General features: G+C 42.5%; 1 protein-coding gene across 12 annotated transcripts in view; it reads right to left on the bottom strand.

Annotated features, from left to right (window-relative positions):
- Positions 1 to 1,842: 1,842 nt before the first annotated feature.
- The window catches only part of LOC118257452 (sodium/potassium/calcium exchanger 3-like), a 310,704-nt gene continuing 285,108 nt past the window's right edge, over positions 1,843 to 27,438 (bottom strand). For 8 of the 12 annotated variants that reach the window (XM_035565467.2, XM_035565468.2, XM_050709804.1 and 5 more), the window contains 7 exons: positions 26,311 to 26,383; positions 25,008 to 25,099; positions 20,884 to 22,014; positions 11,230 to 11,535; positions 8,935 to 9,066; positions 6,723 to 6,886; positions 1,843 to 3,722 (listed from right to left, as the gene is read on the bottom strand). In XM_035565467.2, the coding sequence (XP_035421360.1) occupies positions 3,411 to 3,722; positions 6,723 to 6,886; positions 8,935 to 9,066; positions 11,230 to 11,535; positions 20,884 to 22,014; positions 25,008 to 25,099; positions 26,311 to 26,383 (2,210 nt within the window). In that variant the 3' untranslated portion in view covers positions 1,843 to 3,410. Of the gene's footprint in view, positions 3,723 to 6,722; positions 6,887 to 6,924; positions 8,169 to 8,934; positions 9,067 to 11,229; positions 11,536 to 20,883; positions 22,015 to 25,007; positions 25,100 to 26,310; positions 26,384 to 27,438 lie in introns of those variants that run through there. The other 4 variants (XM_050709803.1, XM_050709801.1, XM_050709802.1 and 1 more) reach the window with 2 other exon arrangements.

Genomic DNA, 27,438 nt, shown 5'->3' with positions numbered 1-27,438 from the left:
GGCAGAGGGGCGACGCGGCGCAACTGCGCATGCGTAGCACCGCTCCGCCGCCGTACAGCTTCTTACGCCAGCAGGTGACGGTCCGCACCTCGGGCCCACGCGAGACCCGAAACGTAACGGCGCCGTTGGGGTGCATCCGCCCCCCGACGCCCCTCAGCCTCCAGCCCCTCCGTGGCTGCAGCTCCGCCTCACCCCGCGGCTTCCTCGTGGGCGGCCGCTGGCAGCGGGGCCCCGCTGCTGCAGGGGTGGAGCGGCCTCCTGCTGGCTGCGCTCAGGGAGCCCGAGGGCTGGACCCCGGGCCCCAGCGAGGGAGCAGCGACTCGGCGGGCTCCGCCTGAAGCCCTGCTCGCACAGCCCCAGCCCCAGCCCCAGCCCCAGCGCGCTCGGGGTGGGGGGGGCAGCCAGGGCCCCCGCGCTTTGTCCCCCTGTCACGATCAACTGTGGCGGCAGCTTCAGCTGGCAGCAGCTCTCCAGCAACCTCCAATGCCTTCTCTTCTCCATGGAAGCACTCCTGGGGGATGTTTTCCCTTATCCACACATGTCGTGGAAGAGCTGTCAGGACAGCACAGCGCAATAATTTCTGTGCTAACACCCAGCACTTTACCCACCACAGGCTTTGTGCACTCGTGTTTCTGGTACAGTAGAAGTAGTCTGCTCCCCCCGACCTGCCTTGTGACACTGCAAGAACTGGCATAGAAGACTGAGACTGGAAGATGACTGCTTTTAGGATTACAAACAAGAAAAACAGCACAGAGAAACAACAGATTTGACTTAATCTACTGCAGATGGCATGTTGTCATTTTTCAATACATACTTTTGTGAATTCACAACTCATACCCTCACATAACCTCTGCTTTTATGTTAAGCCTCTTACTAGCAAGATTTAGGGATTTATTACCTCCAGCTTTATTTCCTTATGCCTTTTTTTATTACTTCTCTATGACAGCACTGAGTGACCACCCCATTTAAAAGCTTTTTCTTGTTTCTCACTCTTTTAGAATATCTATTATCTAACTCTGAGAGGAGATGGAGTAACTTATTTTTACAAGTCCAAATTCCTTCCTGAGTTTTGGTATCATCTGTTTCCTGGCATTATGAGAAGCGAGAATCGTTTTGCACAGCAAAGGGAATAAAGCGTTCTACTTTTCAAAAGACACAATTGCATAAGATTAGACAGCAGAATCATCCTGAGGTGGTTTGGGCACGTGTTTCCCTTTTTGCACTCTTTCCTTTCCTTAGTTTCACACCTGAAATTCTGAGTTTCTCAGTACTTTCCACCTCTGCCCCCATCCTTCCTTCCCCTAAGAGAGCTGTCATCATATGGAGATAGTAGAATTTTCTTTAGCACTGAATGTCAGACTTTGTGGTTCAGCAGTCAAGCTGTCTGCACACTTCGCCTGCTGACCAAACAGCACACTAGAATGACTGTCTCAATCTAAGAAGCATCAACTTCAAGACTTTTCATCTACACATTATTATGCTGTTTAAATAGTTAACAAAACCGTGATAGTAGTTAATACTGTACTAAAAAAAAAAGAACCACCACCAGTGAATTGATGTCTAGCCTTGGGAGTACAACTGCTGCTATCTGACAACACAATCATTTTTCTGCTTTGGTCTTAAATCAAATTACTTCAAGCATTCAGCTTCCACAAACTATTTTATGTAGCATCATCTTTACTTATTGCATCCTTCCTTTGCAAAGATTTTAAAGTAGGCCAAGCAGTAAAAATATAAGTAAAATAGAAACAGTACGGTCTACTGATACACAAACATTCACATCCAAAAGTGTGAACCATTTCTAAACAAAACGAAAAAAGTCACAGCACACAACATCCAAAATTATATTCAGTATTACAATGTATTACGTGCAAAACTCACCATTTACCTTTTACAAAACGCAATACAAACAGTTACTAGGGGTTTCAAATACACGGCAAACTGACATTAAAAATGCTACAGATCTTTATATGTACAATACACACTGCTCATGACGTATTTCTGCAGTCATCTGCCTTACATTTTGCTGCTCACGCTGGATTTGGAGAGAACCCTGCATCCCTCTAAAAAGAGCAGCCATACCTGACTTAAGTAGGTCAACCTGACCCACAGCACAGCACCATCTATCTTGTACAAGTGTACAGAATACACATATTAAATACCGTTTTATCTTTGTATACGTAGGACTCTGATTTCATACATCATCTACTCAGTAACTTAGAATCATGAAATGCTACAACACACTCTTCAGTCCAAAGCACATTTTGATGGTGCTGACAGACAGACAAAATGGTTAGCGTTCTCATTCACCGTGTTAACACATCTAATCTTCCGCCAACACAAATAGTATCTGGAATAGGTTCCGTCAAATCCCTCTACAATAACGTTTACATAGAAGTTCCTTACCAACCTCCTTTGCTTATTTTCTGCAAGGAGCCTGAACCAGCAGACAAACATGTTTTAATCCTAAAACAGGTTCTCTAAATTCTTTCTCTGCCCCTTCCCTACATCCTTTTCTTTCAACTTCCTGTTCCATACACCTCGTTCTATCTTACACAACGCATATAAACAATAAACCAGGAAACAGTACATCAAGTTCATATAAAGGCACTGAAATCACCAGTGCCAATGTTACAATCTTATACATAATAGAAATTTCATAAAAACTCTCCTGTAACAGGAAAAGAAGAGAAACCAAAGAGACTTTTAATGCAATGCTCTAAAACCAGCAAGAGATTTATTCTTGTATATTAAGTGTTAAAATCACATGCATAATTATATAATACTTTATAGTTAAAAAAATATTTTAAAAACCAACCCTGACAGTTTACCTGCAACTGCTATAAAATTTCTAGGAAATATATATATATATATAACAGGAAGCTTTTCTGTAATAAAAAAATTAGAAAAGGATGCAATCATCCAGGTAATTATGAGTTAATTGATGCCCTGCATCGGACAGTCTTGTTTAACTCATGCTGGTGAAACTGAGCATACAGCAGACAGTTTACTGAAGTATATGTCTAGCATACATATATTTAAATCAAAGTGACATTTGGCTAAAGGATGAGTGTAAGAAAATAGATTTTGGCTCACTACAACAAAAAAATTGCAGAAGGCCAGAATATAGTATGTTTCATTTCAAGAGAGTCTGTGGTACAAGAAATTCAGCTTTATGGGCCATTTACTCAAACATGCTGGTTGAATATCCTGTACAACTGGCCATATGCATGGTTTACATGTTTGCAGGTTTTTTTTTTTTTGTAAGCAACGCTAGATGTGTCTGCATGTGTTTTACTAGGCATTGATGGTTTAAAACCTGCATAGACTGTTTTAGATCCTAAGGCAGGCAGCCAACAAAGATGTTTTCAACAGTTAAGCAACAGAAATTAAACTGCAAATTACTGATTTTAAGAAGCAGAGTTGTTCTGAAAAATGGCACCATAAGGATCACTGTTAATGCGTTTGTAGACAAAGTGAAAGACCTGGGGTTGTGGACGGCTATGCAACTCAGCCTTAATTTTCTGAGGGTAGGTATCTTCTGTCAGTTGCTGCCAGGTGTCATCAACAAAAAGAAACAGACTATATTCTTTTGGATTGTCCACTTTAAACTTCTCAGCACAAAGCTGACATACATCTTCTGTAGTGATATATGGCCTTACTAGTAAGGTCTTTCCTGTACATCCACTGTTAACTTCCTGGAATGCAACTCGAAGGTAGTTCTGCAGAGTAAGAAAACAGACATCAGAAAATAAAATAAACTAACAAGAACTCTGAAAACTCCAGAGTCAGCAATGAACACCAAATATCTAATTATGAAACACACACCAGTGGTTCCTGTAAATTCTGCCAACCCCATGAATTGCTATGTTGGTGGTGAAACTGACAAATCTGTGGTGGGCATAATCGAAACCCAGGAAGTCAACATCCTTCTTTTTCCTTGGTTTGCATTCTAGTCCTGCAACTAAGAGTGAACAGATACAGCCTTTAAAGCCAGATGGAAAGCTCTGACAGTTTTAATAGGACTTCACATTAAGCTTTAGTAGGAAACAAAATTCTGAAAAGCAAAATAAACATCTGATGCAGCATGCCCAAGAGACATTGTTGCTGCCACTGCTAGGTCAGTACTAGAAAACAGAAGCTTCATACAATGTTAGTCAGAAGGGGGAAAAAAAGCTAATTTTAAGAAAACAAGGGTGTTGACCCACAAGTTACCGCATGATAAACATCTGTTTGTGCTCTCATGCTGTAGCATGCAAAAGGTAGTAATCCAGCCTCATTTACGTCATTTTCATTGAGTTAACCAGTAACTATCAAGTCACATGTCTGAGTATGATGCAACAAATTTTGTGTGATGGCATTTTCTTTCTTTTTTTTTTTTTAAACAAGACACAGAGGGATGCCACAGAAAGAACATTTACTCTGCCACATTTGAGTAAACTTATATAATCTTGAGGCAAAAGCTGGATCTTTTTTCTCTGTTGAGATTGAACATATACCCACAGTTCTGATAACAGTATTATATTCTAAATTTGCTTCAAGAGGAAATGCAGTTCTACCTTACAAAAAGCATTTGTAAAGAAATATGAAAAACAACAACTAGAAAAAAAATCAGACACATGAGCAAAGCAGCCTGCTGCTGAATGCTTTTTTTCTTGTTGTTGCTTTTTTTTTGTTTTGGTGTGTTTCAACAAAAAGTTAACTGGAATTGAAGACTCAAAAGTAGACTGGGAAAATCGAGAAAGATTTGTTTACTGAGTGAGCTGGTACCTCTGTCTGTATGCTAAATAAATTAAGATTACCTCAGTTCCAAAGAGCATTCCTGTCTTTATTAAAGATTTTTTTTTTTTGATAGCTTGTAGACTGAAACACTGAAGCATTGCAAGAGCTTTTAAACCACTGGGACTGAGCCCACCTGGGCAAAACTAGTCTATTTTTGTTATCCAACCTGAAGTAAAAAATATAAGCAGCCCTAAATAAGGTCAAGTATACCACAGTTCTAATTTCTAGTGCAATTAACACACAGAAGGTGCATTTTTAGATGCATGTGCTTTCAGGCAGGCAGAATTGCTTCAAGGAGAAGCTGACGGTTGCACAAATACTCATAACTCATATAGTAAGTATCAAAATTATTTTTGTAGTATAAGAAAGTTGTGTCTAATCATCATCAACATATGGGATTTTGACTTTTCCATCCTTTTGAAGGACAGAGGATGAAGGTGTTCAGAGGCCCAAAAGCTACAAGGCTGTGAGACCATCACAAATCAGTAGGTGCATCCTGGTTTGATGTAAGACAAATTAGTATAGCTGAATTTGTGTTACAGGTTTGTCACAAGGAAGGTGCTTTATTTCAAGGACTATAGGGCACTGAGAAAAAAAGATGGAAAACTGGCATTCTAAGCAGGCAGAAGAGACTCTTTTGAAAGGGACAACAGAACGAGAAGCAGTGTACACACTCCGTGCCAGCTCTTCCCCCATCCCCTGCACCCTCCCAGTTCCAGCACGGCACCCAGCTGCACTTCAGCTTGGCTGAAGTTGATTTGATGAGGAGGAGGTCAGACAGAACAAGATCCTGACAAAAGAATCTTCCATGATTTAGCCATCCAGCAGAGATACAAGAGGATGAATTTTCCTATGAATGGTGCAATGTTTTTGCAAGAAAGAACATCAGATTTGAGTAGCTTGAGACTCCACCTAAACACAAGTAAGCACAATATAATATGTATCCCGATACGATGGACTAGGTTTGAGCACTGATCGTAGAGTTTGGTGTTTGTTAATTGGCTGTCCTCCTACGAGGAGAATTGCACAAGACTGCTTCTTCTCCCAGAACTTTCTCATTCAGTGTTGCTGTGTAGTCCTTCAGGTGGACATGGATAAAGCAGAGGAAGCTTCATTCGGAAGGTTTCATGATCTTCTGATGACCCCTACACCTTCGTTTCTCAAGCTCTTAACTACATCAAAACTAACTGAAGGTTGTCATTAACCTCTCTAAAAACTTTGTGCTGTGAACTATTAACAAGTGAAAGAGTAGTAAATCCTTCCTTCTTAATTCCAACATCTTCCCTGTTTCAGTCCACAAACTGATGCATCTGAACAGCCAGTCACTGGCATCCTATGATTTTATGTGAAAGACATACAGGCCTGTTTTTTAAAGATGAAATAGTCTCGACTTTTGTCATTCTTCAGCTGAAGTTACTGCCCTACTCTGAAAAGAGCAGCAAGAAATGGTGGGGAAAAAACAAACACACATGAAAACATCCACATTATAGAATACTACTCTTTGCATTAACTTCAAAACTGTAGGCAACTATTCTCCCACCTCTCCGCCACCTGCTGTATGCCACCATTAGTCACTGGGGAGCTGTGCCAATTTATAACACCGGAGACATGATTTTTTTTTTTTGTTTAGCAGTAGAGCACACAAAAAAACTAAATCAAGGATAGGATTCAGTTTGTCCATGCTCTGAGTGACTTAAATGGAAGGGAGGGTGGGAAATGCATATTTAGCACTTTCTTCAGACATCATAATTGAACTCTGTTATAAAGTACAAAGACTTCAGAACTGCGGAAAGTTTGCCAGCCCCTATTCTCAGCGCTGCTTCACTTCACTGACGTCATACCCCCAAGGCAATCATAATGAAACATACCTCTCAAATTGACATTTTCAACAAAACAATTTCTGGTTGTGTTTGTTTTAGTTCTTAAGCCCTGGGCTCTACCTGAAAATCGTCAACGGAAGGTATCGTCCTGTTAGTTGTCCTCCTTTTGTGCCATTGCCGAAGAGTATCTCTGGCTTCGGAACTTAGCAGTCTGGCAGCTTGCTCTTCCTGAAAATTCTTGATCAGTGAAAGTGCTCCATAAGCGCTTGTCAAGTAATAGCCTCCTGTGAAGGACAGCAAGGGAATAAGTTCTCAGAGTGGTCACAACCACAACACTAGTTCTTACTGGTCACAGTTTCTATATACAATTGCTATATATTTGATGGTTGCTGTATTCAACTGTCAAAATATTTATGCTTATAAATAGCTAATTCTCCTGCTACCTATTGCATGGTATGTTAAGAGAGATGCAGTAGTAGTTACACGCACTCCATATTATCAAGCGGTACAGTAATATCTAACTCTGGGTCCAGTAGCACTGGGGATAGCTGGTTACTTATGTGACTCGTGTAACATGCTCCTTTACTCCTGAACATTTTTACAAAGCTGGAACAAGAGTTTTCTCCTAAACAATTTCCAAACATTTACTCCCTTCCCAAGCTTCGAGAATTGATGCAGTAAACATAACTGTTTAAATGAAATGGAAGTCAGTCTACCACTGTTCAGGAACACAAAAGCAATTATGTTTAGTGGCAATGAAGTAATGACAGATTTAGACTCACACTCTGGAAACATCCCAGAGTTTGCTCATTTTTAAAAAGACAACTCTGTTTTTTTCACCTTTTTAGCATTCCCCATAATGTCCATCTAGTTCAGCAGGTGATGTCTGCAGTCCTCCTTACATACATCACTGTCATTACAGGAGTAGAGAATACATTTAAAGACAAGATGGAGTTGCTGACATACAAAAGAAGCTGCAGGTCACAAAGGAAACAGTCTCAGCACAAGATAACAGTCATCAACAACCACTGGAAACAAAAAAGACATGCCTCTCATTTGTTTTATTTTTTAATTATTTGCATGGGAGAGTACAACTATGAATCAGGACAGTCTACTGATGGAGTGATTCAAAGACATACTCCATGCTCATACTGTATGCAATTTTCAGCATATCAGAACAGCATTCTCTTGGCCTTCAGCTTTGCAACAGATTTTATACACAAACACATACAAGACCTATGAGCCAAATTGGACAACGCATTACATTGGAACTGCAAAACCCCAAAGCACTAAACAATTTTTCTTGCACAGCATAGTTCGGCTGGTGCTGAAGACAGGGCCAAGCAACAGCTGGACTTCTTTTGCTGAATTAAAAACACCATGACTCAATAGTTTGGTAACTGTAAGCGTGTTCACGATCTCCAGTTTCACATCTCAAGTATTTTCCATGCAAACACTCCTAGACGATGCACTAGGAAGAGCTGATGGTCCTCATCGATGGGAGGAATACTGGCAAGGCTCTTTCATACATACCAACGTGTAAGAGAATACAGCAATTCCACAAAGCTGAAAGGTAGCAGGGACGTGAAACGTGCACACACACAAAATCACAGCTGAGCTTGGTTGAAGGAACTTTTAAAACTTCTTCATAAAGCAGTAGATTCTGGGGCCTACCAAGGTTTTCAGAATATGTTTTTGTTCAAAACACCACCAGGAAAACAGAGAGGAGGGAGATTTCCCTCTCTGTACTGGATTTCAGCCACAAGTCAAGAGTATCTTAGTAACCTTAGTAAACGTATTCCTAGGGCTCATAAAAATGCTTTGTGAGAAACAACTATTGGGAAGAAGCGAAGACCACCAAAGGGGATGTGTTCTCAAAAGTGCTGCCCTGGCACAGAGCTCTCCAAGAAAAAGCTCACCACAAAGCACCAAAGCCAAGCCCCATTATGTGTCACAACTAAACTGAATGCTGCAGCCCTATAGGATATTACCCCTCAGGATATTTTCAGGCATTGAAGGATAAACACATTTGGCATCTGCACAGTGCTTGTGCTTGCTTGCCAAGTCATGAAACCAAGATATTCCCTCATAAAGGAGTATATACCAGTAGCTTCCCTGATCACTGAAGCCTATACACCTCAAGCAAACCAACTCTTACTGTAAGATGGAAAGAATTAGGATGTTCTCTTGTTATGCTATTGGCACCACTGGCTTTAGCACTCCCCTTGAAAGTACTTCTACATGAACAAGGTAACAGCAGCTACACTGTGATAGAAAGTCCCCCTTCCCTAGTTCTTTGCCCAATTCTAATAAAAATAAATAAGAACATTACCTTCTCCATGCAGCAAAGATGGATCCAGCAATTCCATCATGTACTCAATCTCAGTATCCAGCTCCAGCATGTCACACTGGGCTAATACGTATGTCAGCACAGGCAAGAAGTCATCAGCTCCATATAGCCTCCCTGGGGTGAAAGGAGCACAGAGATAGACAACTTATTTTTTACCAGTTTCGTTGTCTGAAAGCAAAGCATTGTTTTGCTGCCTTTTCTGACCAACAAGTTTATATTGCTCTACAGCCTTCTGTTCTCAACATGTGGCAAAGAGAATGTCATCTCTCATCTTGAGGACTTGTTAGTGTTAGGTCAGAGGTTGGACTAGGTGATCTTGGAGGTCTCTTCCAACCTAGATGATTCTGTGATTCTGTGATTCTGTGATCTGGCACTCAATGGACAGGAGACTCACACTAGCTTGATCCCTTATTTCCAATGAGCACAAATCCGATGATGCATGCCTTGAAGCATGCGAGGGAATGTAAAGACTGGATTCACCTTGGAATCAGTTCAACTGGTCAACTCCCAAAAGGCTGCTAATCCTGAAATCCAGACTGGCTTCCACTCCACTTCTATCACAGGCTAAGAGAAGATGAACAGACATTTTCTTTTTCAATACAGGGGACATCTACTTTCTGGAAAGATGCAGCCACAAATACCAGTCTGAATTTCAATTTAAGCAGAGAGGCCTGAATATAAAAGCCTATTAGACTTCACATGAAAACTGAGCTCCTTTTCTTGATCTATCACAGTTAAAAATACTAGTGAGCAAAGCCTCATAAATCATCCCCAACTGGCTGGTGAAGCACCATCAGCAAAAGCAGCACATGGCTAAAGCACAGATGGCTACCTACATCTGTTTCTGCTCCCTATCACATTTACTGCATTTAAACTTTGTTTAGAAAATACTATGGGACCAAATCGCTGAATCTGGCCAAACTATGTTAACTGCAGAACTGGTGTGATGACCACTTCAAGCCAACAAGAGCAGGAGCCACCTTAATCTTTGATGAAACTCCGGATGACTGAAGGGCTGACCTAAAGTTACACCACCTGAAGCACACCCTCCAAATATTACACCATTCACTGTGTGGGAGCATGTGGTGAAGCAGACACTCAATGCCATCTTTCACCAACTTCACAGGACAAAACAAGATAACCCAAGAACATGTGCCACACCTAGCTCAAGCCCCTCAGTGTAGGCATTAACCAGCAGCAGCCTCTTAATAGTTCTTCTACATGTTGGAAACACCTTACTCAATACGATAACAGCAAAGAGAAAGGAGTCCACAGCACTTCAGGCCAAGATTCCTACACCCATTTTAAAATGCAGGTACTTGCACAGAATATAAGCTGGGCAGGAGCTTGGACCTAAATGCCACAAAAGTGCTTGTGGGTCTTTAACGACCACAAGCTTTCACTATTCATCTCAAAAGAAAGCAGACACCTTAATCAGCACCAGACCCAGCTGCAGACTCGATGACTCTGTGCTCACTTAGAAAGCAAAGTACCTACCACCTGCAGCAGTTTATATTTGCTTAGGAAAAATTCTCCCCATATCACCAGCACTGCCCATCTAAACTCATGACCTACCAGAGCAGTGTACAATAAGACTCTGGGCAACAGAGTTGCACCCATGAAATCATGCCAACCAGCACAGTACTTTAATTATTTCACTGACTACTCAGCAGTTCCTACTGGTCTGTAGTTCCATTTCATTAACTAGGTTTCAATGTCATTTTCTGACACACCTACAGTATATGTTATTGCTGTTCCAAAAACAGGAAAAAAAGTGTCCAAATGAGAACGTTTAGAGGCACAGTAAGCCAAAAACAATGGATCAGAGGGTAATTTTGACCACCTATTAACAGAGAAACCTTGTAGTTGTTTTATTGAATACACACCACTGAATGACTATACTGAAATACTGAGTGTACCCTCAATTAAAATGTCCAGAAAAATACTCATTTATACTCAGCGGAGAATTCAAGGCTCACATCACAGCCTGACAGTTTCAGAAGCCTACAGTGAAGCAAGTATGTTTTTTTAAGCTGCCTCACAACTGTTTCACATTGAATTTGTAGATGAATAGATGTGCTGCCAGACACATCAGAGATACCAGGAAAGAAGTAGAGAGGAAGAACCCCTCTGAAAATGGCAAGGAGATACGCTACAAGAATTCCAGGAGGAGAGACATATCTGCAAAATCACGTGGTCTAATTTCCTGCATCAAAAGACAATCCCCTGTTCCAGGTTTGGAAGTTCAGTGAGCCTGAACCATGAGAAGCACCATACCTGAGTTATTCTCCATAACAGTGTAAATCAATTTGCAAACTCTCAGCAGCAGCATGACTTTCTTTTCAGGCGAATACATTTTCTGCATGGTCATGAACTTGACTTTAATCTTTTCAACATCCACAAAGTCTGGTGTTGGAACAAACACGCCCAGCTCCTGAGGATTCCTCTGGCGCACCAGCTGCAGGTTTTCCTTTAGCTGTTTCCAAGAACCATCTGCAGTATGAAACTCTTTCAACATCACTTCAATGTGGCCCTTCAACGGCTTCAGAATGCACTTATGCATGGCCTTCTCCAAGACAACATCTGCAACAAGAAACACAAACCCAGCTGATTTCCTCCTCTAGAGCAGAGCAAGTGTTAATACAACCATTTCCAAAAGAGACATTGTAGAGAAAAAAAATGCCAAAGTCAATTTATTACACAGGCTGAATTTATAGATGTTTGTTGACAAGAAAACAAGAATGCAGAGCACAATCTGTATTGCATTTTTATTTACGGCAATCTGGTAAAATACAAAACAAACCAACCACCACCAGCAATGACAAATAAACCCACAGACTGGGGTTTACAGACTGACAAAGAAGAGCTGTGGCTCCAGTTCACTTTTTTCTTTTGTTGGCCTGAGTTTTATTTTACTTTGAGCTTAGTCTAACTCCCAAACTTAAAACACGGTCAAAACCATAACTTCTGTCTGCTTTGGCAAGAAGTCCCATCTTTTTTGCATAGTTTCCATCAAACTGTAACTCAAGGTCTCCTAAAAACTTGGCTCAGCTTTAAGATCTTTATGAACTTGGACAGATTATGGGCCTTAAACTATAAATGAAAACCAAGCTGTGTTTGTCCCATTTCAGATTTCATCATGCAAGATTACATACAGCTTTGTCATCAACTTTGAAGTTCTTTGTTTGGCAATAGTGTGCACGTGGTACAGTAAACACTCTATTTTTAAATTCTTGTTCTACTCAAGTTTAACATTCATAACTCTACTTTCAAAGTTATGACCACATCAATAGCAAAAGGTCTTTACTAAACATTTTCCCTGCAAACCTTCACTTTATAAGCTAATTTCATCTCCCACTAAGTATCCCTATGGCAGCATAGCTCACATTAATTATTTGCTTACATTCATTATTTGCACCATACGCAACTCCCACAAGCATGAAAGGAACTGGGGACCTTTCAGCCTGGCCACTGCCCCAACACACCCTGACCACGGGGCAGGACAGAAACCCAGGGTAGGCAGACGTACTTGGGGAACACAGGGACCAGCGGTGGGAAGAGGAGAGGCCAGGCATCACTGCTCCATCACACGTTTTTATACAAGCTTGCAGTGGATGTTCCTGATATTAGTGGTGACTCGTTAGTTTCATCAACCTTGTGCCCTTTCCGGGGTCCTTTAATTTCAGATTAAACCCTTTGCTTCTTCCTATGTGTTTCTCATAGACTGCAATCTGTTCCTTCTCTCCCCTCATTTTTTCCCCTTACTTTTAGAAATTGCAGACTATTTCTACAGCTCGAGACTTATTTCCAACAAGCAGTTACTTCTGTTTTCTTTGCCTTATTCTTTCAGACAACATTTATTTTATCCTTGTTCAGCCATTTTTCTTTTTGGGTTTTCATGTCATACCTCTCTTTTCCACACCTACTTCTCTTATGGTGCCTTTGCTCCATACATAGCCTTTATTCTGTGTTTATCTGGCATGCAATTCCCAAATTTCTGACTGTACTGCAAGCTCCCATCTCCCTTTCCCCAATTCCACTGGGACTCTTGTAGCTTTTTGTTGCTACTTTCCCTTCCTGAGACACTCATGGACATGGCAAAGCCAGGTCTGCTTTATTCCCTGATGCTTTAAAGGCATCTGGGTTACTGTCACCATGCAGATTGCAAAAGCTGCTGGAAGGGAAAAAGAGCAAACACGAGGACCAATGTTTGCCCTCTGATTTTCCAGGTTTCCCTACAGTCACCAGTAAAGGTATGACCAGTCTGACAGATGATCACGACAGACCATCACACTGCAAAGAGCAGACCCAGCTTCCCATCCAAACAGCACCACCACCAATTGTACTGCGACAACTGTCAACATTTCAAATGGCTCATCCTTATCTGCTGTAGTTGGTAGAGCCACACAGCCACTACCAACAGCCATGCCAAACCCAGCCAGTAAGCCCAGCAAAGCAGAAGCATCACTATCCCTTGCAGTGACCAAAACCACCTCTCCCTCCATCACCAGAGTTGTCCTCAGGGCCCATGGGGAAGAAATATTTTTCCACCAGGAAAAACACACAAATCTCACCTACAGGTATGCTAGCTGACTACATTTCTCCGGAGTACACACAGCTCCCTATTAGCTTCACTGATACTGAATTTTCTGGCTATTCTGTTTGTTTTTACTGCCCGTCCACAATTTTTTGAATAGCAAAAACACTAACTGCTTTGCTTGTAAGCGGAACACCTCTGCAGTCTGCATTCCAACTGCCTGGTCTCGTTTAAGTCAGAATAAAGCAGTCAGTGCTGCCAAACATATTAAGCGAGAGAACTCTCTATCACCATGAAATTCAGCTACTATAGGCTTTCACCCAGTTCTGCACACAGAAAGTTAGTCATCTTGATGACTTTGGTCACCACCACATTTGGTCACAGGAGGCTCAAGAAACTGTGAAGAATTCAGCGTGAAGAGTTGGTCTGATAGCAAGGGAGCACCTACCCTGGGGTATGAGACCCATACGCTTCTGTGACCAATCCCTACAGGCTCTAGCCTGGGGCTGGTTCAGCTGCTGCCTACAGTATCAGTACAGAGCGAGCTCCTTCTGCTGCCCATCTCCAGAGGCTGAAGGGGCTGGATACTGCTGGTAGGCTTTGTAGGAAAATTCCTTGGTGGGTGCCCTGCTTGATGTTATCTGTTGGCAAGAAGTGGAAGCCTCGGATCTTCTGCCCTCAGCCAGTTAGTGCCACTCCTGCAGCTTCCAGTACAGATCAATCGTATTTTTACAGCACTGCAAGATGGGGAGGCAGCAGTTCTTTATTATCTGCAGTTCATCACAGGCTACAAAAGCAGTGTCTAGAAACCACTTCAAATTTACCCAGTCTACATTCCACAGTTCCTCAGGGAACTCAAATTGATTTGCAGCAACCCAGAGGAAGAGAGCAGATAGTTCACGCAGCTGTGCTCAAAGCTCTGCACAAGGTAGTGTGCAGCAGCTCCCTTCCTTGGTAAATAAAAGATGGAAAAGCATCCCAGTACTTGCTAAGGGATCATTGCTCAAGGCTCTTCTTGAGGGTATCTGTGCTGTTACCAAACTGAATAGATAAAAACAGGATTGGCTATCTAGTAAAGCATCTTTCAGTACTGTTCAGCATCTGTATTACAGCTAATAGGAGATAAATGAAACGACAAAGCTGAGATTCCAAAGAGACACTAACACTGTCTCGGCTTGGTAAGGATAGAGGAAAGACTGGGATTTAATGTAGCAGGTTTGCATATAAGTAGCCAGTAAATAAGGAAGTAAGACATGACAATGTATCCATGTTTTTTTTCTTTGTTGTTGGTATTTCTAGTAGGTTTTTTTCACATATATATTCAAGGCAAAACAAACAAAAAATCCCTTTTCTTCTCCCTTATGCATTTCTGCCACAAGTGTAAGAACCACAGAGTTCTGCCCTCAAGTTAAAAAGTGGCAAACTCTGGCAAGCTGACGAGGCCAAAAGCATAGCAAGATTCATAAAGATTGGAGTGTTTTGGTTTTTCCCCCCCATGGTCAATAATATCCATATTTATCCTAATTAATATTAAAACTATTAATAGTTTTATTAATAGCCCAACCCCAGCCTCAGCAGGGCGCCCAGCACCACATCCAGGCGGCTCCTGAAGGTCTCCAGGGAGGAGACCCCACCGCCTCTGGGCGGCCTGTGCCAGGGCTGCGGCACCTGCCCAGCACAGAAGTGCTCCTGGTGTTCGAGGGGCACCTCCTGCATTCCAGTTTGTGCCTGCTGCCTCTCGTGCTGTCTCCAGGCACCACTGAGAAGAGCCTGGCTCTGCACCTCCCTTCAGGTGTTTATAAGGCATGGATGGGATGATACCCTGACCTCTTCTCCAGGCTGTGCAGCCCCCAACCCTTTGGCCTCTCTGGCAGGAGAGGTGCTCCCGGCCCTCACTCACCTCGGTGGCCCTGCGCTGGGCTCTTTCCAGGTCATGTGTGTGTCTCTATTGACCTTGGTGGTGCACAGCTGGACACAGTACGTCAGGTAGTAATTCATTAATAACAACATTCAAACAATAATCTGTACTATTATTAAAGACCAGAAGGACAGCATTCCGTGTGATCTGGGTCTTAGACCAATATTCACCATCACTGGACACCTAAAACCATGTTTGGGATCAGACCATCCAACTATTTACCCTTTCATCTGAACTGCTGTTACAGGCCCTTTCAAAGAAAGCGGCTCCTGGATGTGATCCCACAAAATGATTCCCTGCCAGCAGCAGCTTTCACTGTTTTATTTCTAATGGCCATAAAAAGTATAGGAGGTCTCCCAGACAAATTAACGTCTACAGGTTGAGGATCAAGGACTGATCCTTTCAGTTAATAGCTCTGCACATTTCTCAGACCCAAACCAACAACAGAACCTGCTCCTTACTACAGCAAAAGCAAATTGTTTTTAAATATCAAATAATCCCAGGGTGCTCAATATTTCAAAAAACTAAGCAGACAAAAGAAAAAAAAAAAACAAAAATATAATTTGAGTTAGGCTCCATTTAGCGATCCTGAAATGGTAAATACCATTTATAATTAGCCTCTAGCCTCAAAATGGGAACTGGAAATGCTTTGATAAATGAATTGCAAAGCCGGCCAGCTAGTTTCGTTGTGACTTGTGGAAACACATCTGTATCCTATGCTGACATGCTATTATTTTTTTTCACTGCAAACCACACAAGTCTGAATCTAGGGAGAACAACATATTAGTCATAGTAAATGTCCTTATGCACCCTCTTTACAACCCTCACTGCCTGGAATTGTACTTGCTCACCTCTTCCAGAATGTCACCTTAAAACCTTCTCTAAACCGTGAATTTAAAGTCTTCTCTGTTCCCTGTTAACAGCTAGCATTGCTCCACTGAGATTACCTGTCAGTTTCCACTCCCCAGATTTACACACAAGCCCTGTTTATCACCGATAATGGCCAAACCATTCTTTGGTAATAGGACTCAGTGGAGGGACGGAAGGAGCCTGGGATCCATCACAAAAAGGCACCATTCTGCACAAGCAACATTGCTTGGGAGTCTGAAAGCAAAAGATTGCTTTGTTACACCACAGGCATGCAAATGCAGGACATTTGACTATACTGCATTTGCTTTGTTTTAGATTTTCACTAGTACCTTGTGTGTTTGTAGGCTGACACTAATACCAACCTACAGTTTATGTCAGGATGGCCAGGTGTCTTGTTCCTGGTGGATGCCGACAAGCGACCAGGGAAGAAAGGTCTCCAAGATAAACCTCCCCTCATTTTGCTTACATAAAGCACAGCAGTGAGTCACAGACATTGGTTTTAGGTTCGTTTTGCTTCAATCAGACAAGCCATGGGTTATTTAAAACTCATCCCATGGCTGTGTGGTAAGTGTGTGTTCTCTTCAAGAAGTAGTAATAAAGGAGCAGGGGAATAAGACACAAAGCAAATCAAATGGATGGTCAGGAAAGAACTGAACCCACTGTTTCTGCCCAGTGCTTTTACCACTGCTTCCTGCTTTCCTGACCCCCCTGCTCCACTAATGAAAGGAGAAGCACAGGGGAACAGTGGTCGGCCCCAGCTCAACACCAAAAGGTACAAAGATGAACAACTGGGGGGGGGGGGGGGGCGGGGGGCGGGAGTGCAAAACAAAACAAATGCTTAAGCACCTAGAAAGTAACCCAGCGCTAAAAACCAGCTAACATGAGGATTTTCAAGAAGAAATAATGGCATACCATTCTAATTCCTTTAGGATAATTAGCTCAAAGAAGAAGGGAGCAGTTGGTGAGCTGTATCTTGACCTTTTTAAGACCCTCAACCCTATTCCATGCAACTTTCGTATAAGCAAACAAGGTCTATATCAAATATGGTGTAACTGTAATTATAAGGTGGGTAAATGAATGGGTGCAAAAAATACCGCACTTGCTGGGAGCCCAATTACCAACAGCTGACTGTCAAACACACAAAAAAAAATTAGTATGAACTATGGTTCTTAGTATGAACTATGGTTCTTAGCAAGAAGAATGCAAAGGCAAAAGCACAAAATGAAACATGATCAAGCAGGATGCAGTGTCGCCAAAGACAAACTGGATGTCAGAGTCCTTTTCCTGAAGCAAGCATTTTGACAGCAGGCTCTTAAGAAAATACATCCTCCAGTAAGATTTGCTAGCAGCAGGGTCATGCTTGAATGCCAGGAAGCAGTCCTGCTGCCGTGCTCAGAATGGGCATGGCCTGACTCTGCAGAGGCCAGCCAGCTGGAGCTGCAGAGGTCAGGCAGACCCACATAGGGCTAGAAATCAGACCTGGGAGGCAGGACGAACAAAGCGAGCTTTTCAGTCCAAAAATGTGAATACTGAGGTGCCATATGACCACATCCTAGATATAAAAAGCTGCTGCAGTGGGGACTGCTGATTGCTTGCCTGCCCAGCAACAGGGGAGGAGGTGGTACAGGGCGGGGGGTAAACTGGCCAAGTAACCCACTGACTTTTCACAGCAGAAGTGAAACCCTTCTAGGCTTAGGAACAGCGAACATGCTTTCCTAGGAGACTCAGGACTCCTGGTCTGCGTGCAGAGGCTTTCGAACGCTGCTCAGAGCTGCCACCACCAGAGCAGTGGGCCCATGCTCCTGAGCGTCTGCCAGCTCCTCCTGTCTGTCAGAGCCCTCCCCAGCCTGCTGCAGTGTCAGAAAATTATGTGTTAGAAATATCAAAAGAAGCAACAGGCAGCATTCTTTTCCCAGTTGACACTTTCTTGCCAAACCATTTAAACCTGACATTTCCTGGACTAGGCCCAGATTCAGGCATTGAGACTCAAGCTGCTCAGGTGTCAGGCACTGTTTGTGACACCTGATGATGGTGAGAGCCCACGTGATGCCCTTCTGCTCACGGCCAGGAAAGGAGGACACCGACACCAGCTCCCAAACATCTGCTACTTAAGCAGCTGTGGCCTGACAGGATCTCCTCTGACCAGCCCAGGTCTTTATGCTGGGGACACATATTCAGATGTTCACAACTTAAAATAAGTAAGTTGTTTTGCACTCAGTCTCGAACAATAAAAAGCCAACAGTCTTAATTCAGTCCTAGCGCTAGGAATCCTACTGTTCCAGGAAGGGTTACGAGCCTTCAGTGCTAAGATTAAGGGGCACCTGTCAGAAACCATTAGAGAGGCTGATACACATTCTCCTGATGACTTGGCAGAAGTTAAATAGTTAGATAAGCTCCCCGACTGTGAAACTTAGAAGAAGATCTCCCTACAGCATCTCTTGTCTGCAAGAGTCTGGAACTCAGTGAAGAAGCAGCTCTACAGGAAAAGCTATGCCATCAGAAAGACCATTAAACAGACACAGAAATCCAAGACACCAGGGGCTTCACTAGGCCTGAGGGTCTGCTGCTCCAGCACATACTGAAATTCAGGAGACAGGGGGATACAGAGAAGTCCAGGTGCCCCAGAGCAGGCGACTGGCAGGAGCAGTCCTGCAGGCTGGAAAGGGAGGCAAGGACTGGCAGTCACCAGGCCTGACCAGAGCCTCCAAGCTCTGACATCTACTCACTACCGCCATGGGACAGTACGTAGAAAAAGCAGCATTTTCCCAGCACTGCAAATCCAGCCAAAGGCTGACGCATTGAGGCAACACCTGCAGCACAAAAGCATAGGCTGACAAGAAAGGATAATTGACTACTTACAAAGTTAAAATCTTGGCTGCAATTCTGTACTGAAATAGTCAAGAAAATACCCGGATAAAAGGCAGGGCTACATTTTAAGAGTTCTCTGTTAGGGATCTCTGTTAGGGATGACTAAATCTTGCTGTCACATAGTTATCTGCTGAGATCAGCAACATCTGATGCTCCTGATCACTGTGGCTGTTTCCAGGCTCAAGCAATAGGCAGCAGACAATTCAAAAGTAAGTTCATTTGTTTAAACTACCCTGCTTTATACATTAATTGCACTTAATCACATGACCAGAGCCAGACTTTCCGTCGTTGAAGAAAACCAATGTAATTACGTTTCATAACTTCAGCTACTCCAAACTACTGAAACATTTAAAAGCAGATATCATTTTGCCAATCTTCAGAGACCCACAGTCTGATTTAACCACACCCTTACAACAAAAAGTACAAGTCAAATCAAGCTTTGACCAAACCACTAGTAAATACAGTTCTGTATTCCTATGACAAATAGTCAGTATTCTGCAGAAATCCAGGGGAAGAGGCCTCCCCCCATCATTGTTCCATTTGCCTTTTTCTTCTATGTAACATACACTTAATATTCTTTAATAATCTAGCAAGAACATTACACTTCTTCAAAAGAGTCTCAGTCTGGAGGACGCTCTGTGTATATTTGCTTTAGCCATGCTTATTACTTTTCCTTGAGTTTGCATAAATGAAGTTGAGGTTACATGAGAATACTTCCTCTCAGTCAAGGACAGACAGAAATGTCAACAAAATCACCCTCTACTCCCAGAGAAAGAACTATCCTGCCAATTTCGCACTGGGCGAACTGTTGGGACACTGGGTTATAGCAGAAAAACAAGCAAATTTGGACTAAGTGAGCTCACAAGGAAAGTATTTTGCCTTGAGGGATGTTTACCTCCTTAAAGTGGCTTATAGGCTCTTTTACAAATACTGCTTAACCTCAACAAGACAGAGAGGGACAGTGAGATTTTATGCAGCAACAATGATTTCACTTTGGTGGATATACAAGTCTCTCCCTGTTGATAAAACATATATTCAAGCCTATAGCTCATCTGCAACCATTTATAAACACATACATGCAACAGAGAGGTATAGAAATCCCGAGATTAGCATCCCCTTCTCTCTTGCTCGTGTTTTTTTTTTTGTTTGTTTGTTTTTTAAACTAACTTTTTAGTTGGGTTCAACTGTGAGGACAGTGCATCTTTGCTAGGGGTGAATGAGACTGTTGGGATGAATTAAATTTATTTTCAAAGTAAATTGCTATACAATGCCTCTCTGCTCTTAACCATCACCAGTTTCTAATAAATTCTTGTATGGCTACAATGCATACTTAACGTATAGTTAAAATTGCCACAGTTTTGGTCCAAGGCATCTAGAAATGTATGAGCCCAATTGAGGAAAAAAAAAATACATGCACCAACAAATAAGGGATTTTGTATCATTAACAGTACTGCAGATTAAAAAAAATCATGGGTAAAAAGTTCAACAACCACTGTTGTTATTTTACAGATTTTTTTTTATTTTTTATAAATAACTTTGTAGCATAGCTCTGAGTTGCTATGCTTTGGGGTTTTGTTCCACCTGCCCCCCCCTCAAAAAAAGACAATTCAAATACTCACCAGCTTGAATTCTGCTAGCAAAGTCAACCTCACCTTCCCAGACCAGCACAAAACCCATCACTATAAACATAGATTATACATTTTTACCTTCCCCCAAAATACAGCACAATGTTCCTTACCTATTTGGTCCTCTGGAATCAGTGATTCAATTGGGGGATCAAGTTCGGAGCTTTGGGACAAATAATTCTTGACTTGGGTCATGAACTGCCGAATCGTTTGCAGCATATCGGTGCTTGAAACGTGGCACTCCTTGTTTTCCTGGAGAAAGCTGATATAGTCCTGCACTAGGCACCCAAAATAGGTGCGTTTATCTTGGGACATCTCTGCAATCTTCTTAATCATCCTCTTTTCGGGAGTCATGAAGGAACTGAAAACTCCACTAACTTTCCGTAGCTGAGATTTCACAATCTTGGGGAGAACAAACGAACTGTTTCTTTTCTTCTTGGGCTTCAACGGAGGTGCCATGCTCTCTTGGTCGCTTTCCCCCTCAAAATCCTCCAGGCTGCTGTTAGTGTCACCCTCATAGCCAAACAACGGCATGCTCCGATCGAAGTCCAGCGAGTCTGACGAGGAGGTGGAAATGCTCATGTCGCTCAGCCTCTGTCTGCCTCCATTCCGGGGTACATGTGACTCAGAGCTGGTAGCTACACTCTTCTTGGAGGCTGCTAGAGCCGGCTCAGGCAGGGTTTCACCCAGAATGCCAGCAGCTTCCGGGACAGGCACAGAGCTGCAGGCAGGTCGAATTACCGCTGCGGTCTTTGGGCTACCTTCCACCTCCACACAAACAGCCTGCTTCTTCAGCCGGGGAGGCGGAATAGGGGCTGGTTTATTCTGCAGCAAATCCAAGTCTCTCTCTTTCTTATGGTTGACTGTTTCTGGCATGCTCGCCTGCTTTATAGTCCTGGAAAGCTGTGGACTCGTGAGGATACTATTAATAGAAGGAGGTGGTGGCCGGGGTGGCGGGGAGCGAGGCCTCTCAGTGCCATTCAAGTCCTGAGATCTCAGGCTCTGCCTTTTCAGGCTTCCACTGACATCCTGGCTGTGCACTTTTAAGAAGAGTGGATTAATGAAACACAGCGCTCCGTTGGTCTGGCTGCACTCCAGCTCTGAAGGCGTTCTGGTTCGTATACAATGCACTCCATTTATAAGGCAGAGCTGACGTGAGCCTTTACAAGCACTGTCTAAAGGCAGAGGCCTACGGGGAAGTGAAGGATCCAGGGGGTTGCTGTTAGCCGGAGAGCTCCAGAAGTCTAAAAATCATCATTGTGTTAATGTAAGAATGCAAAAAAGCACGCAGATGGCTTTCAAAACATTCAGCTCAACACAAACAGCTTCAAGTAATAAGAAATTCAGACAAGCTTTTATTAAGTCAAGAAAAAAATATCCCAGTGAGCCTCTAGAAGCACTACCAGACATAACTGTATGCTATACTCCTGGTGCTGCTCTTACTCATTTATATATTTCATGACCAATGCATAGCTTCAAATCAGACCAGAGAATTAGGCTTAAAATAAGCTGAGCATCACAGAAAGGAACAGACTAACACAGCAATCCTTACCAATTTGAGGCTAAAATGGAGTATAAACCAATTACTAGCATCTCAATCAGGAGGAATAAGCCTAGGTTCTCAGCTGGTATTAATTCACTCCATTAAACAGAACAGAATTGGGCTGATCTACACCAGCTGACAGCCACTTACAACAACAACAGAAATTTTCCATTTTGTTTCCTCTTAAAGTGAGCAAACAAAACTACAAATGAAAAGACAGCTCGCTTTTTGCTGCATTGGGTGCAACGTAGTCTTTAGCTATGCAGAACAAATGCTGGTGTCTCCTTAGGAGTGCTGGCCTGCAGCCCTGTGTTTGCAATGGTGACACAGTTTGTCTGAGGTTTTAGATACTCAGCAGCACAGAAATAGACCGAATGTGCCATCCCAGAACAGCACAGGGTGGAAAACCTGTGCTAAACCAGCAAGTTTCAGCTGCTGCCTCTTGTCCCAGCAAAGCATCAGCATGTTTGTGAAACTGAGTCAACAGTAAAGCCCATCAGTTCATGAAACTAAAAAGACTGAAACCAGACAAGCCCTTGAGGACAACGACCACACTGGAACAAGTGAAGAATACCAAAGGCAGACTTTGCTCAAGTTTGCCAGTCTTGACACAGCCTCTTTTCCTCTAGTGCCAAGATACCTTATGTTGATTGTTGAGCAAAAGTAGGCCCAACTGCATGAACGCCAAATGCTCCTTGGCAGGATCCATGCCTGACAAGTGGGGCCTTGCCTACAGGGCAGAAGACAGGGAACAGCCCTTGGTGATAGGCTGCTGCCAGAGAACGTATGTAAGGACAGACATATTTCTCTATGGAGTCATGCAATGCCCCTGTTTTTTCCTGCTCCATGACTCCACATCCTGCTTGCAGCATGCCTAGCACGTGGGCTGTTACAAACACGTGCGAGGTAAGCACCACTGCAGGCCAAATAAGAATAGAGGCAGAAAGAGGGAACCTTATGCTTAGCACGTGAAATCCGACAGGTTAACAACAGTCTCAAGTCTTTTACCACCAGTTCTTCCTCCTGTGCTTTGCTGGGCTCTGTGCTGTTGACCTGCCTTGTGCAGTTCTCCTTCTGAGCCTAGAGCATGAAAGAGCGCTGACAGGAGCTAAGGCTCTTGGTGTTCAGAGCAGGATGTTTTGTGCCTTCTTGTTGCTTAAGGAAAGCTCACGCTTAACAGGAAGGGCCCCTTGAAGTTCTTAGGCATCTCTTGGGTCCACAGCATTGCAGGACTGACTTCCTGGTGTGCTCCTTTGCATGTGGACATTCAGAACTCCATCAAAATCCCAACTTTGCTGCCTAGCTTTTGCTTACAGCAGCTGTGAGCTTAATCTGGTAGATAGTATATAACTTATCCCAAATGCAACCACCACAAAGTTGGAAGCTGATCCATCAGTCTCTCCTCCTCAGCTTTCAAAGGCATTATCTTAAAGAAACAACACACAAGACACACAGAGATGGTTCAAGAGCAAGCAAAGCATGGTGCTTTCAAGTACCAAGGACAAAGAGTGTGGTTCATCCGGACAACCATTATGATGTCCTATGGAGATAATCTTCTATGGAAAAGACTTGCCTAAATGGTCCTTCAAGGCCTCCAGGTGTCACAAGGAGACCATCTTCATCACCTTGCATCCCAATCAGACCTTTTTCCCTAAACATTTATCTAATAAACAGTTAAACATTACTCTGTATTCCCATGAAAATTCACACTTCCATTTAAATATCTAACCTTGCAGATGAGCAGTGTGGGAGACTTTAGTCTACTCTCTAAAACCAATCCCTGTCAGAGCTACTCCAGCAAAACTAAATGCAAAGCAATGCAACACTTCCCCAGTGCATAGCTTAGCTGCCAAGTCCCACCAAACAGTCCTAGAGAGTCTTGTGTTAACCCTGAGTTACTGAGGATCCATTTTTAAATTAAAGATGACTCAAAAATCTACTGGGACAAAAGACTGCCCTCAGCTAACCCTCCCTTCCTGCAAAAGGAAATGAAGCCATTCAGCACTTTGCAGGAGTTGCTCAATGATTCATCTGGGTTGAGCCTATGTTTCAAATCTTGCCAGGCTTTATATCTGCTGCAAGCTCAGGGTATATTTTACACTGAGCCTGTATTTGGTTGAAGCAGTCACAGTATTTTCCACCAAACCAATGTGCATGGATGCATTCTGCAGATGCTATGTATACACCCCCTCCTTTTATTAACATGCTACTGCTTTAAGCCACAGATGTCAAAATCATCACTGTAAGATAAACAATCACATGTTAATCTGAATAGAGTTTTATTAATAGTGAATCTCAGTTCCTATACTCTCCTGGCAGCTACAGCCAATTATCAAGCTAGTGCCTGCTCTGTGAGCCTGCAGCCAACTTTTACCCTCCAAGGACAAGCTGCATCGAAACTTTGCCTGGGGATGTGAGGCTTGCTTTACATCAGTCTGAGGGCTGCACAGAGAAGGAAGGAAGGAAACAGTACTAACACGGAAAAGAATATCACCGAAGACACAGAAGGAAGGAAAACCACCAAGGTAACTGTTTGGCAAGTACACGGTTTGGCCTTCCCAGTAAGAGAAGCTTGCTTTTCCAAATGAAATTTGGATCATCAATGACCAATACGAGCTATTTACTGATATAGCCTATTTTTTCAAGCTTACAGCAATGCTGCAGGGAATGGCATCTGTGTAGATAACTACTTACTCAGTCCAAGCTGAGCAATCTCTTCAAGTTCAACTTCTGTCTTTGCTGCAGCAATAGCATGAGGCAACTTCAGGGTGAACGGAAGGACATCCCTGTTGTGGAAGAGAAAAATAACAGTAATTTTCAAAACAATATCCAAAGTTTTAAAAGCCTTTGTTTTCAACACATGCTATGGCTAAGCTCTGATTCCTGCTTTCTTCTTGAGCTATGGCTGGTAGTAAGAGCCTTAAACACACAACAAAAACATTACCAGCTCCAGGGTTCCTTTACATTGGAAAGCAGTGTGAAATACAAATGAGTTTCAAGTCCCCAGGACTCTCGTGGGGCTCATTTCCACTGCCCCACCCTATATTTTCTCCCATTACAGCATATTTTTTTACACCTGTTTTTTTTTTTTCACAAGCACACCAGTGAGATGCAAATTGTCATCTGCCTTTAATTCTTCAACTAAGCTTCTTATCTTCTGAATACACTGTTAATTGTTCTCAACATTGAATTCCATTTTCTCAGAATAAAAAAATAAATGAATACTTTGGCAGCTACCCTAAACAGTTCTCAGCTAGGATGTATTGATCCTATTCTGTCCCAGGCTGAAAACACACCTCATTTGAACAAGTCTTAACTCATTCTCACATGCAGTTTTTCACTGCATACAAGAAGGTCAATGGATGTTTAAAGGGAGATGCATGAATGGTGATCAACAACATAAGCTAAATCTAATGTAAAAAGTTTTTCAGACAGTTTTCAAGGGACAAAGCTACTTAACCATATGTACATTGTGTTAAGTACTACCATCAACCAACAGCATACCTCTTGTCCACCCCACTGGTACCATTACATTATCAAGCAATAGTACCTGCTGAACTGCAAAATCTGTAGGTATAAGTACCTATATAATTAAGAGTAAATGACAGCAAACAGAGCACAGGAATCCTACATACCGCTGATGCTGGAATAATTTTTATTACTATTTTTAAGGCTGCAAACAAGTCAACCATCTGTTGTAGGAAAGACACATCATTTTTATCACAAATATTCTTTTCGTTATATGTTTAATTGTTGAAAAACAACAGCAAACAATACCAGGTTCTTGGAGCTTCAAGCAAATTCAAATCAAGCACATGAAGAAGACTGATTGGCAAGCTAAAAAGTATTTGAAGAGACACTGCCCACATCATACTACAGACAATTCAGTCTAGAACATCATCATAGACAAAATATGCAGACAGATAATCCTTGACTCCTTGTACCTACATTGTGTACCTACTGCAAGAAATTCCCACAAAACATAACACCATCTTACCTGCTAATACAGTAGAAAGCAATGAGCCTGAATAAATCAGCAAAACTTATTCCAGAGCCCTCCAAGGAAAATGCTGCAAAGAAAGTTACAAAAAGATACTGAGTCACACATCTACCCACTCTTTCTTAGAAAAAGCCTAATTAAATTCATCTCTGATTTTTGCATAAAATTAGTAAGCTTGCACCATCAAACTAGCCACTGTATGGTTAACATAGAACAACTGTTTGGAGGAGTACATGTCTCTGCTAAAGCCCTTTTCAAAAATATAGTCTTGCTGGTGGGTTTGTTTTTGCATTCAAAACATATGGTCTGATTTTTGGGAAACAGATCAAATGTTATTAGAATTGCACAAGTTTTTGCCAACAGACAACAAATCAACAACTGAGGCTTTGTTCTACCCTGTGTACTAATATGCCTAATTTTAAGTCTCGTTGATTACACTGACAAACCTCGCCCAAGGACTACAAGATATCAAGCAGAAGAAGCTCCTGCCGTGACACAATCTAGATCTTTTACCTCAGCACATGACAGAGACCAGGACAACAGAAGGCCGTTTATGAAATACAATGGCAGCATAAGACAGGTTCCTTAAGTACACAAATGCTGGTCTCGTGTAGCCTCAGATGACGTCTACAAAGGGGTGAATGTAGAGTCTGACTGCTCCAGCCCATCTTTATGTCAGAAAAGCCAAGTCACTGGTGGGGGGGGATGAGGCAGATCCCCTCATTTCAGTCTAGATGGCTTGTTGGGGAAAGCCAAAAGCCATGCAAGAGCTTCAGTTACATCAACAATACCTCTTGGTGAGTAGCAGCAATGTAATTTTGTCAGTACTCCATGTTGCAAAGTCAGCTCCTAAAGCAAGGTCCCAGTGCTACTGACTATAAAGTCTGCACACGAACCAGAGCAAAACTTAAGTCAGGTACACTTTTTACCTAAACCTTACACTGAAAGACAGGTCAAGCTAGCCATTCATGTGCCTAGAAAAAGGTATTTCTTTAAGAGATGTACTAACAGCTCAGATAGTCAACACGCAGGTGACCTTGGCAGTTGGGAAGGTTGTTAAGAGGAGATGTACGTTCAGATCCCAGACTACAGTGAAAACCTCAAATAGGAATGGTGAGTAAAAAG

Source organism: Cygnus atratus, chromosome 3 (genome assembly GCF_013377495.2).
Source record: "Cygnus atratus isolate AKBS03 ecotype Queensland, Australia chromosome 3, CAtr_DNAZoo_HiC_assembly, whole genome shotgun sequence".
In the NCBI taxonomy this organism is placed as follows: Eukaryota; Metazoa; Chordata; class Aves; order Anseriformes; family Anatidae; genus Cygnus; species Cygnus atratus.
The sequence above is the reverse complement of the archived record's forward strand: the minus strand, read 5'-3'. Positions and strand labels throughout refer to the sequence as shown.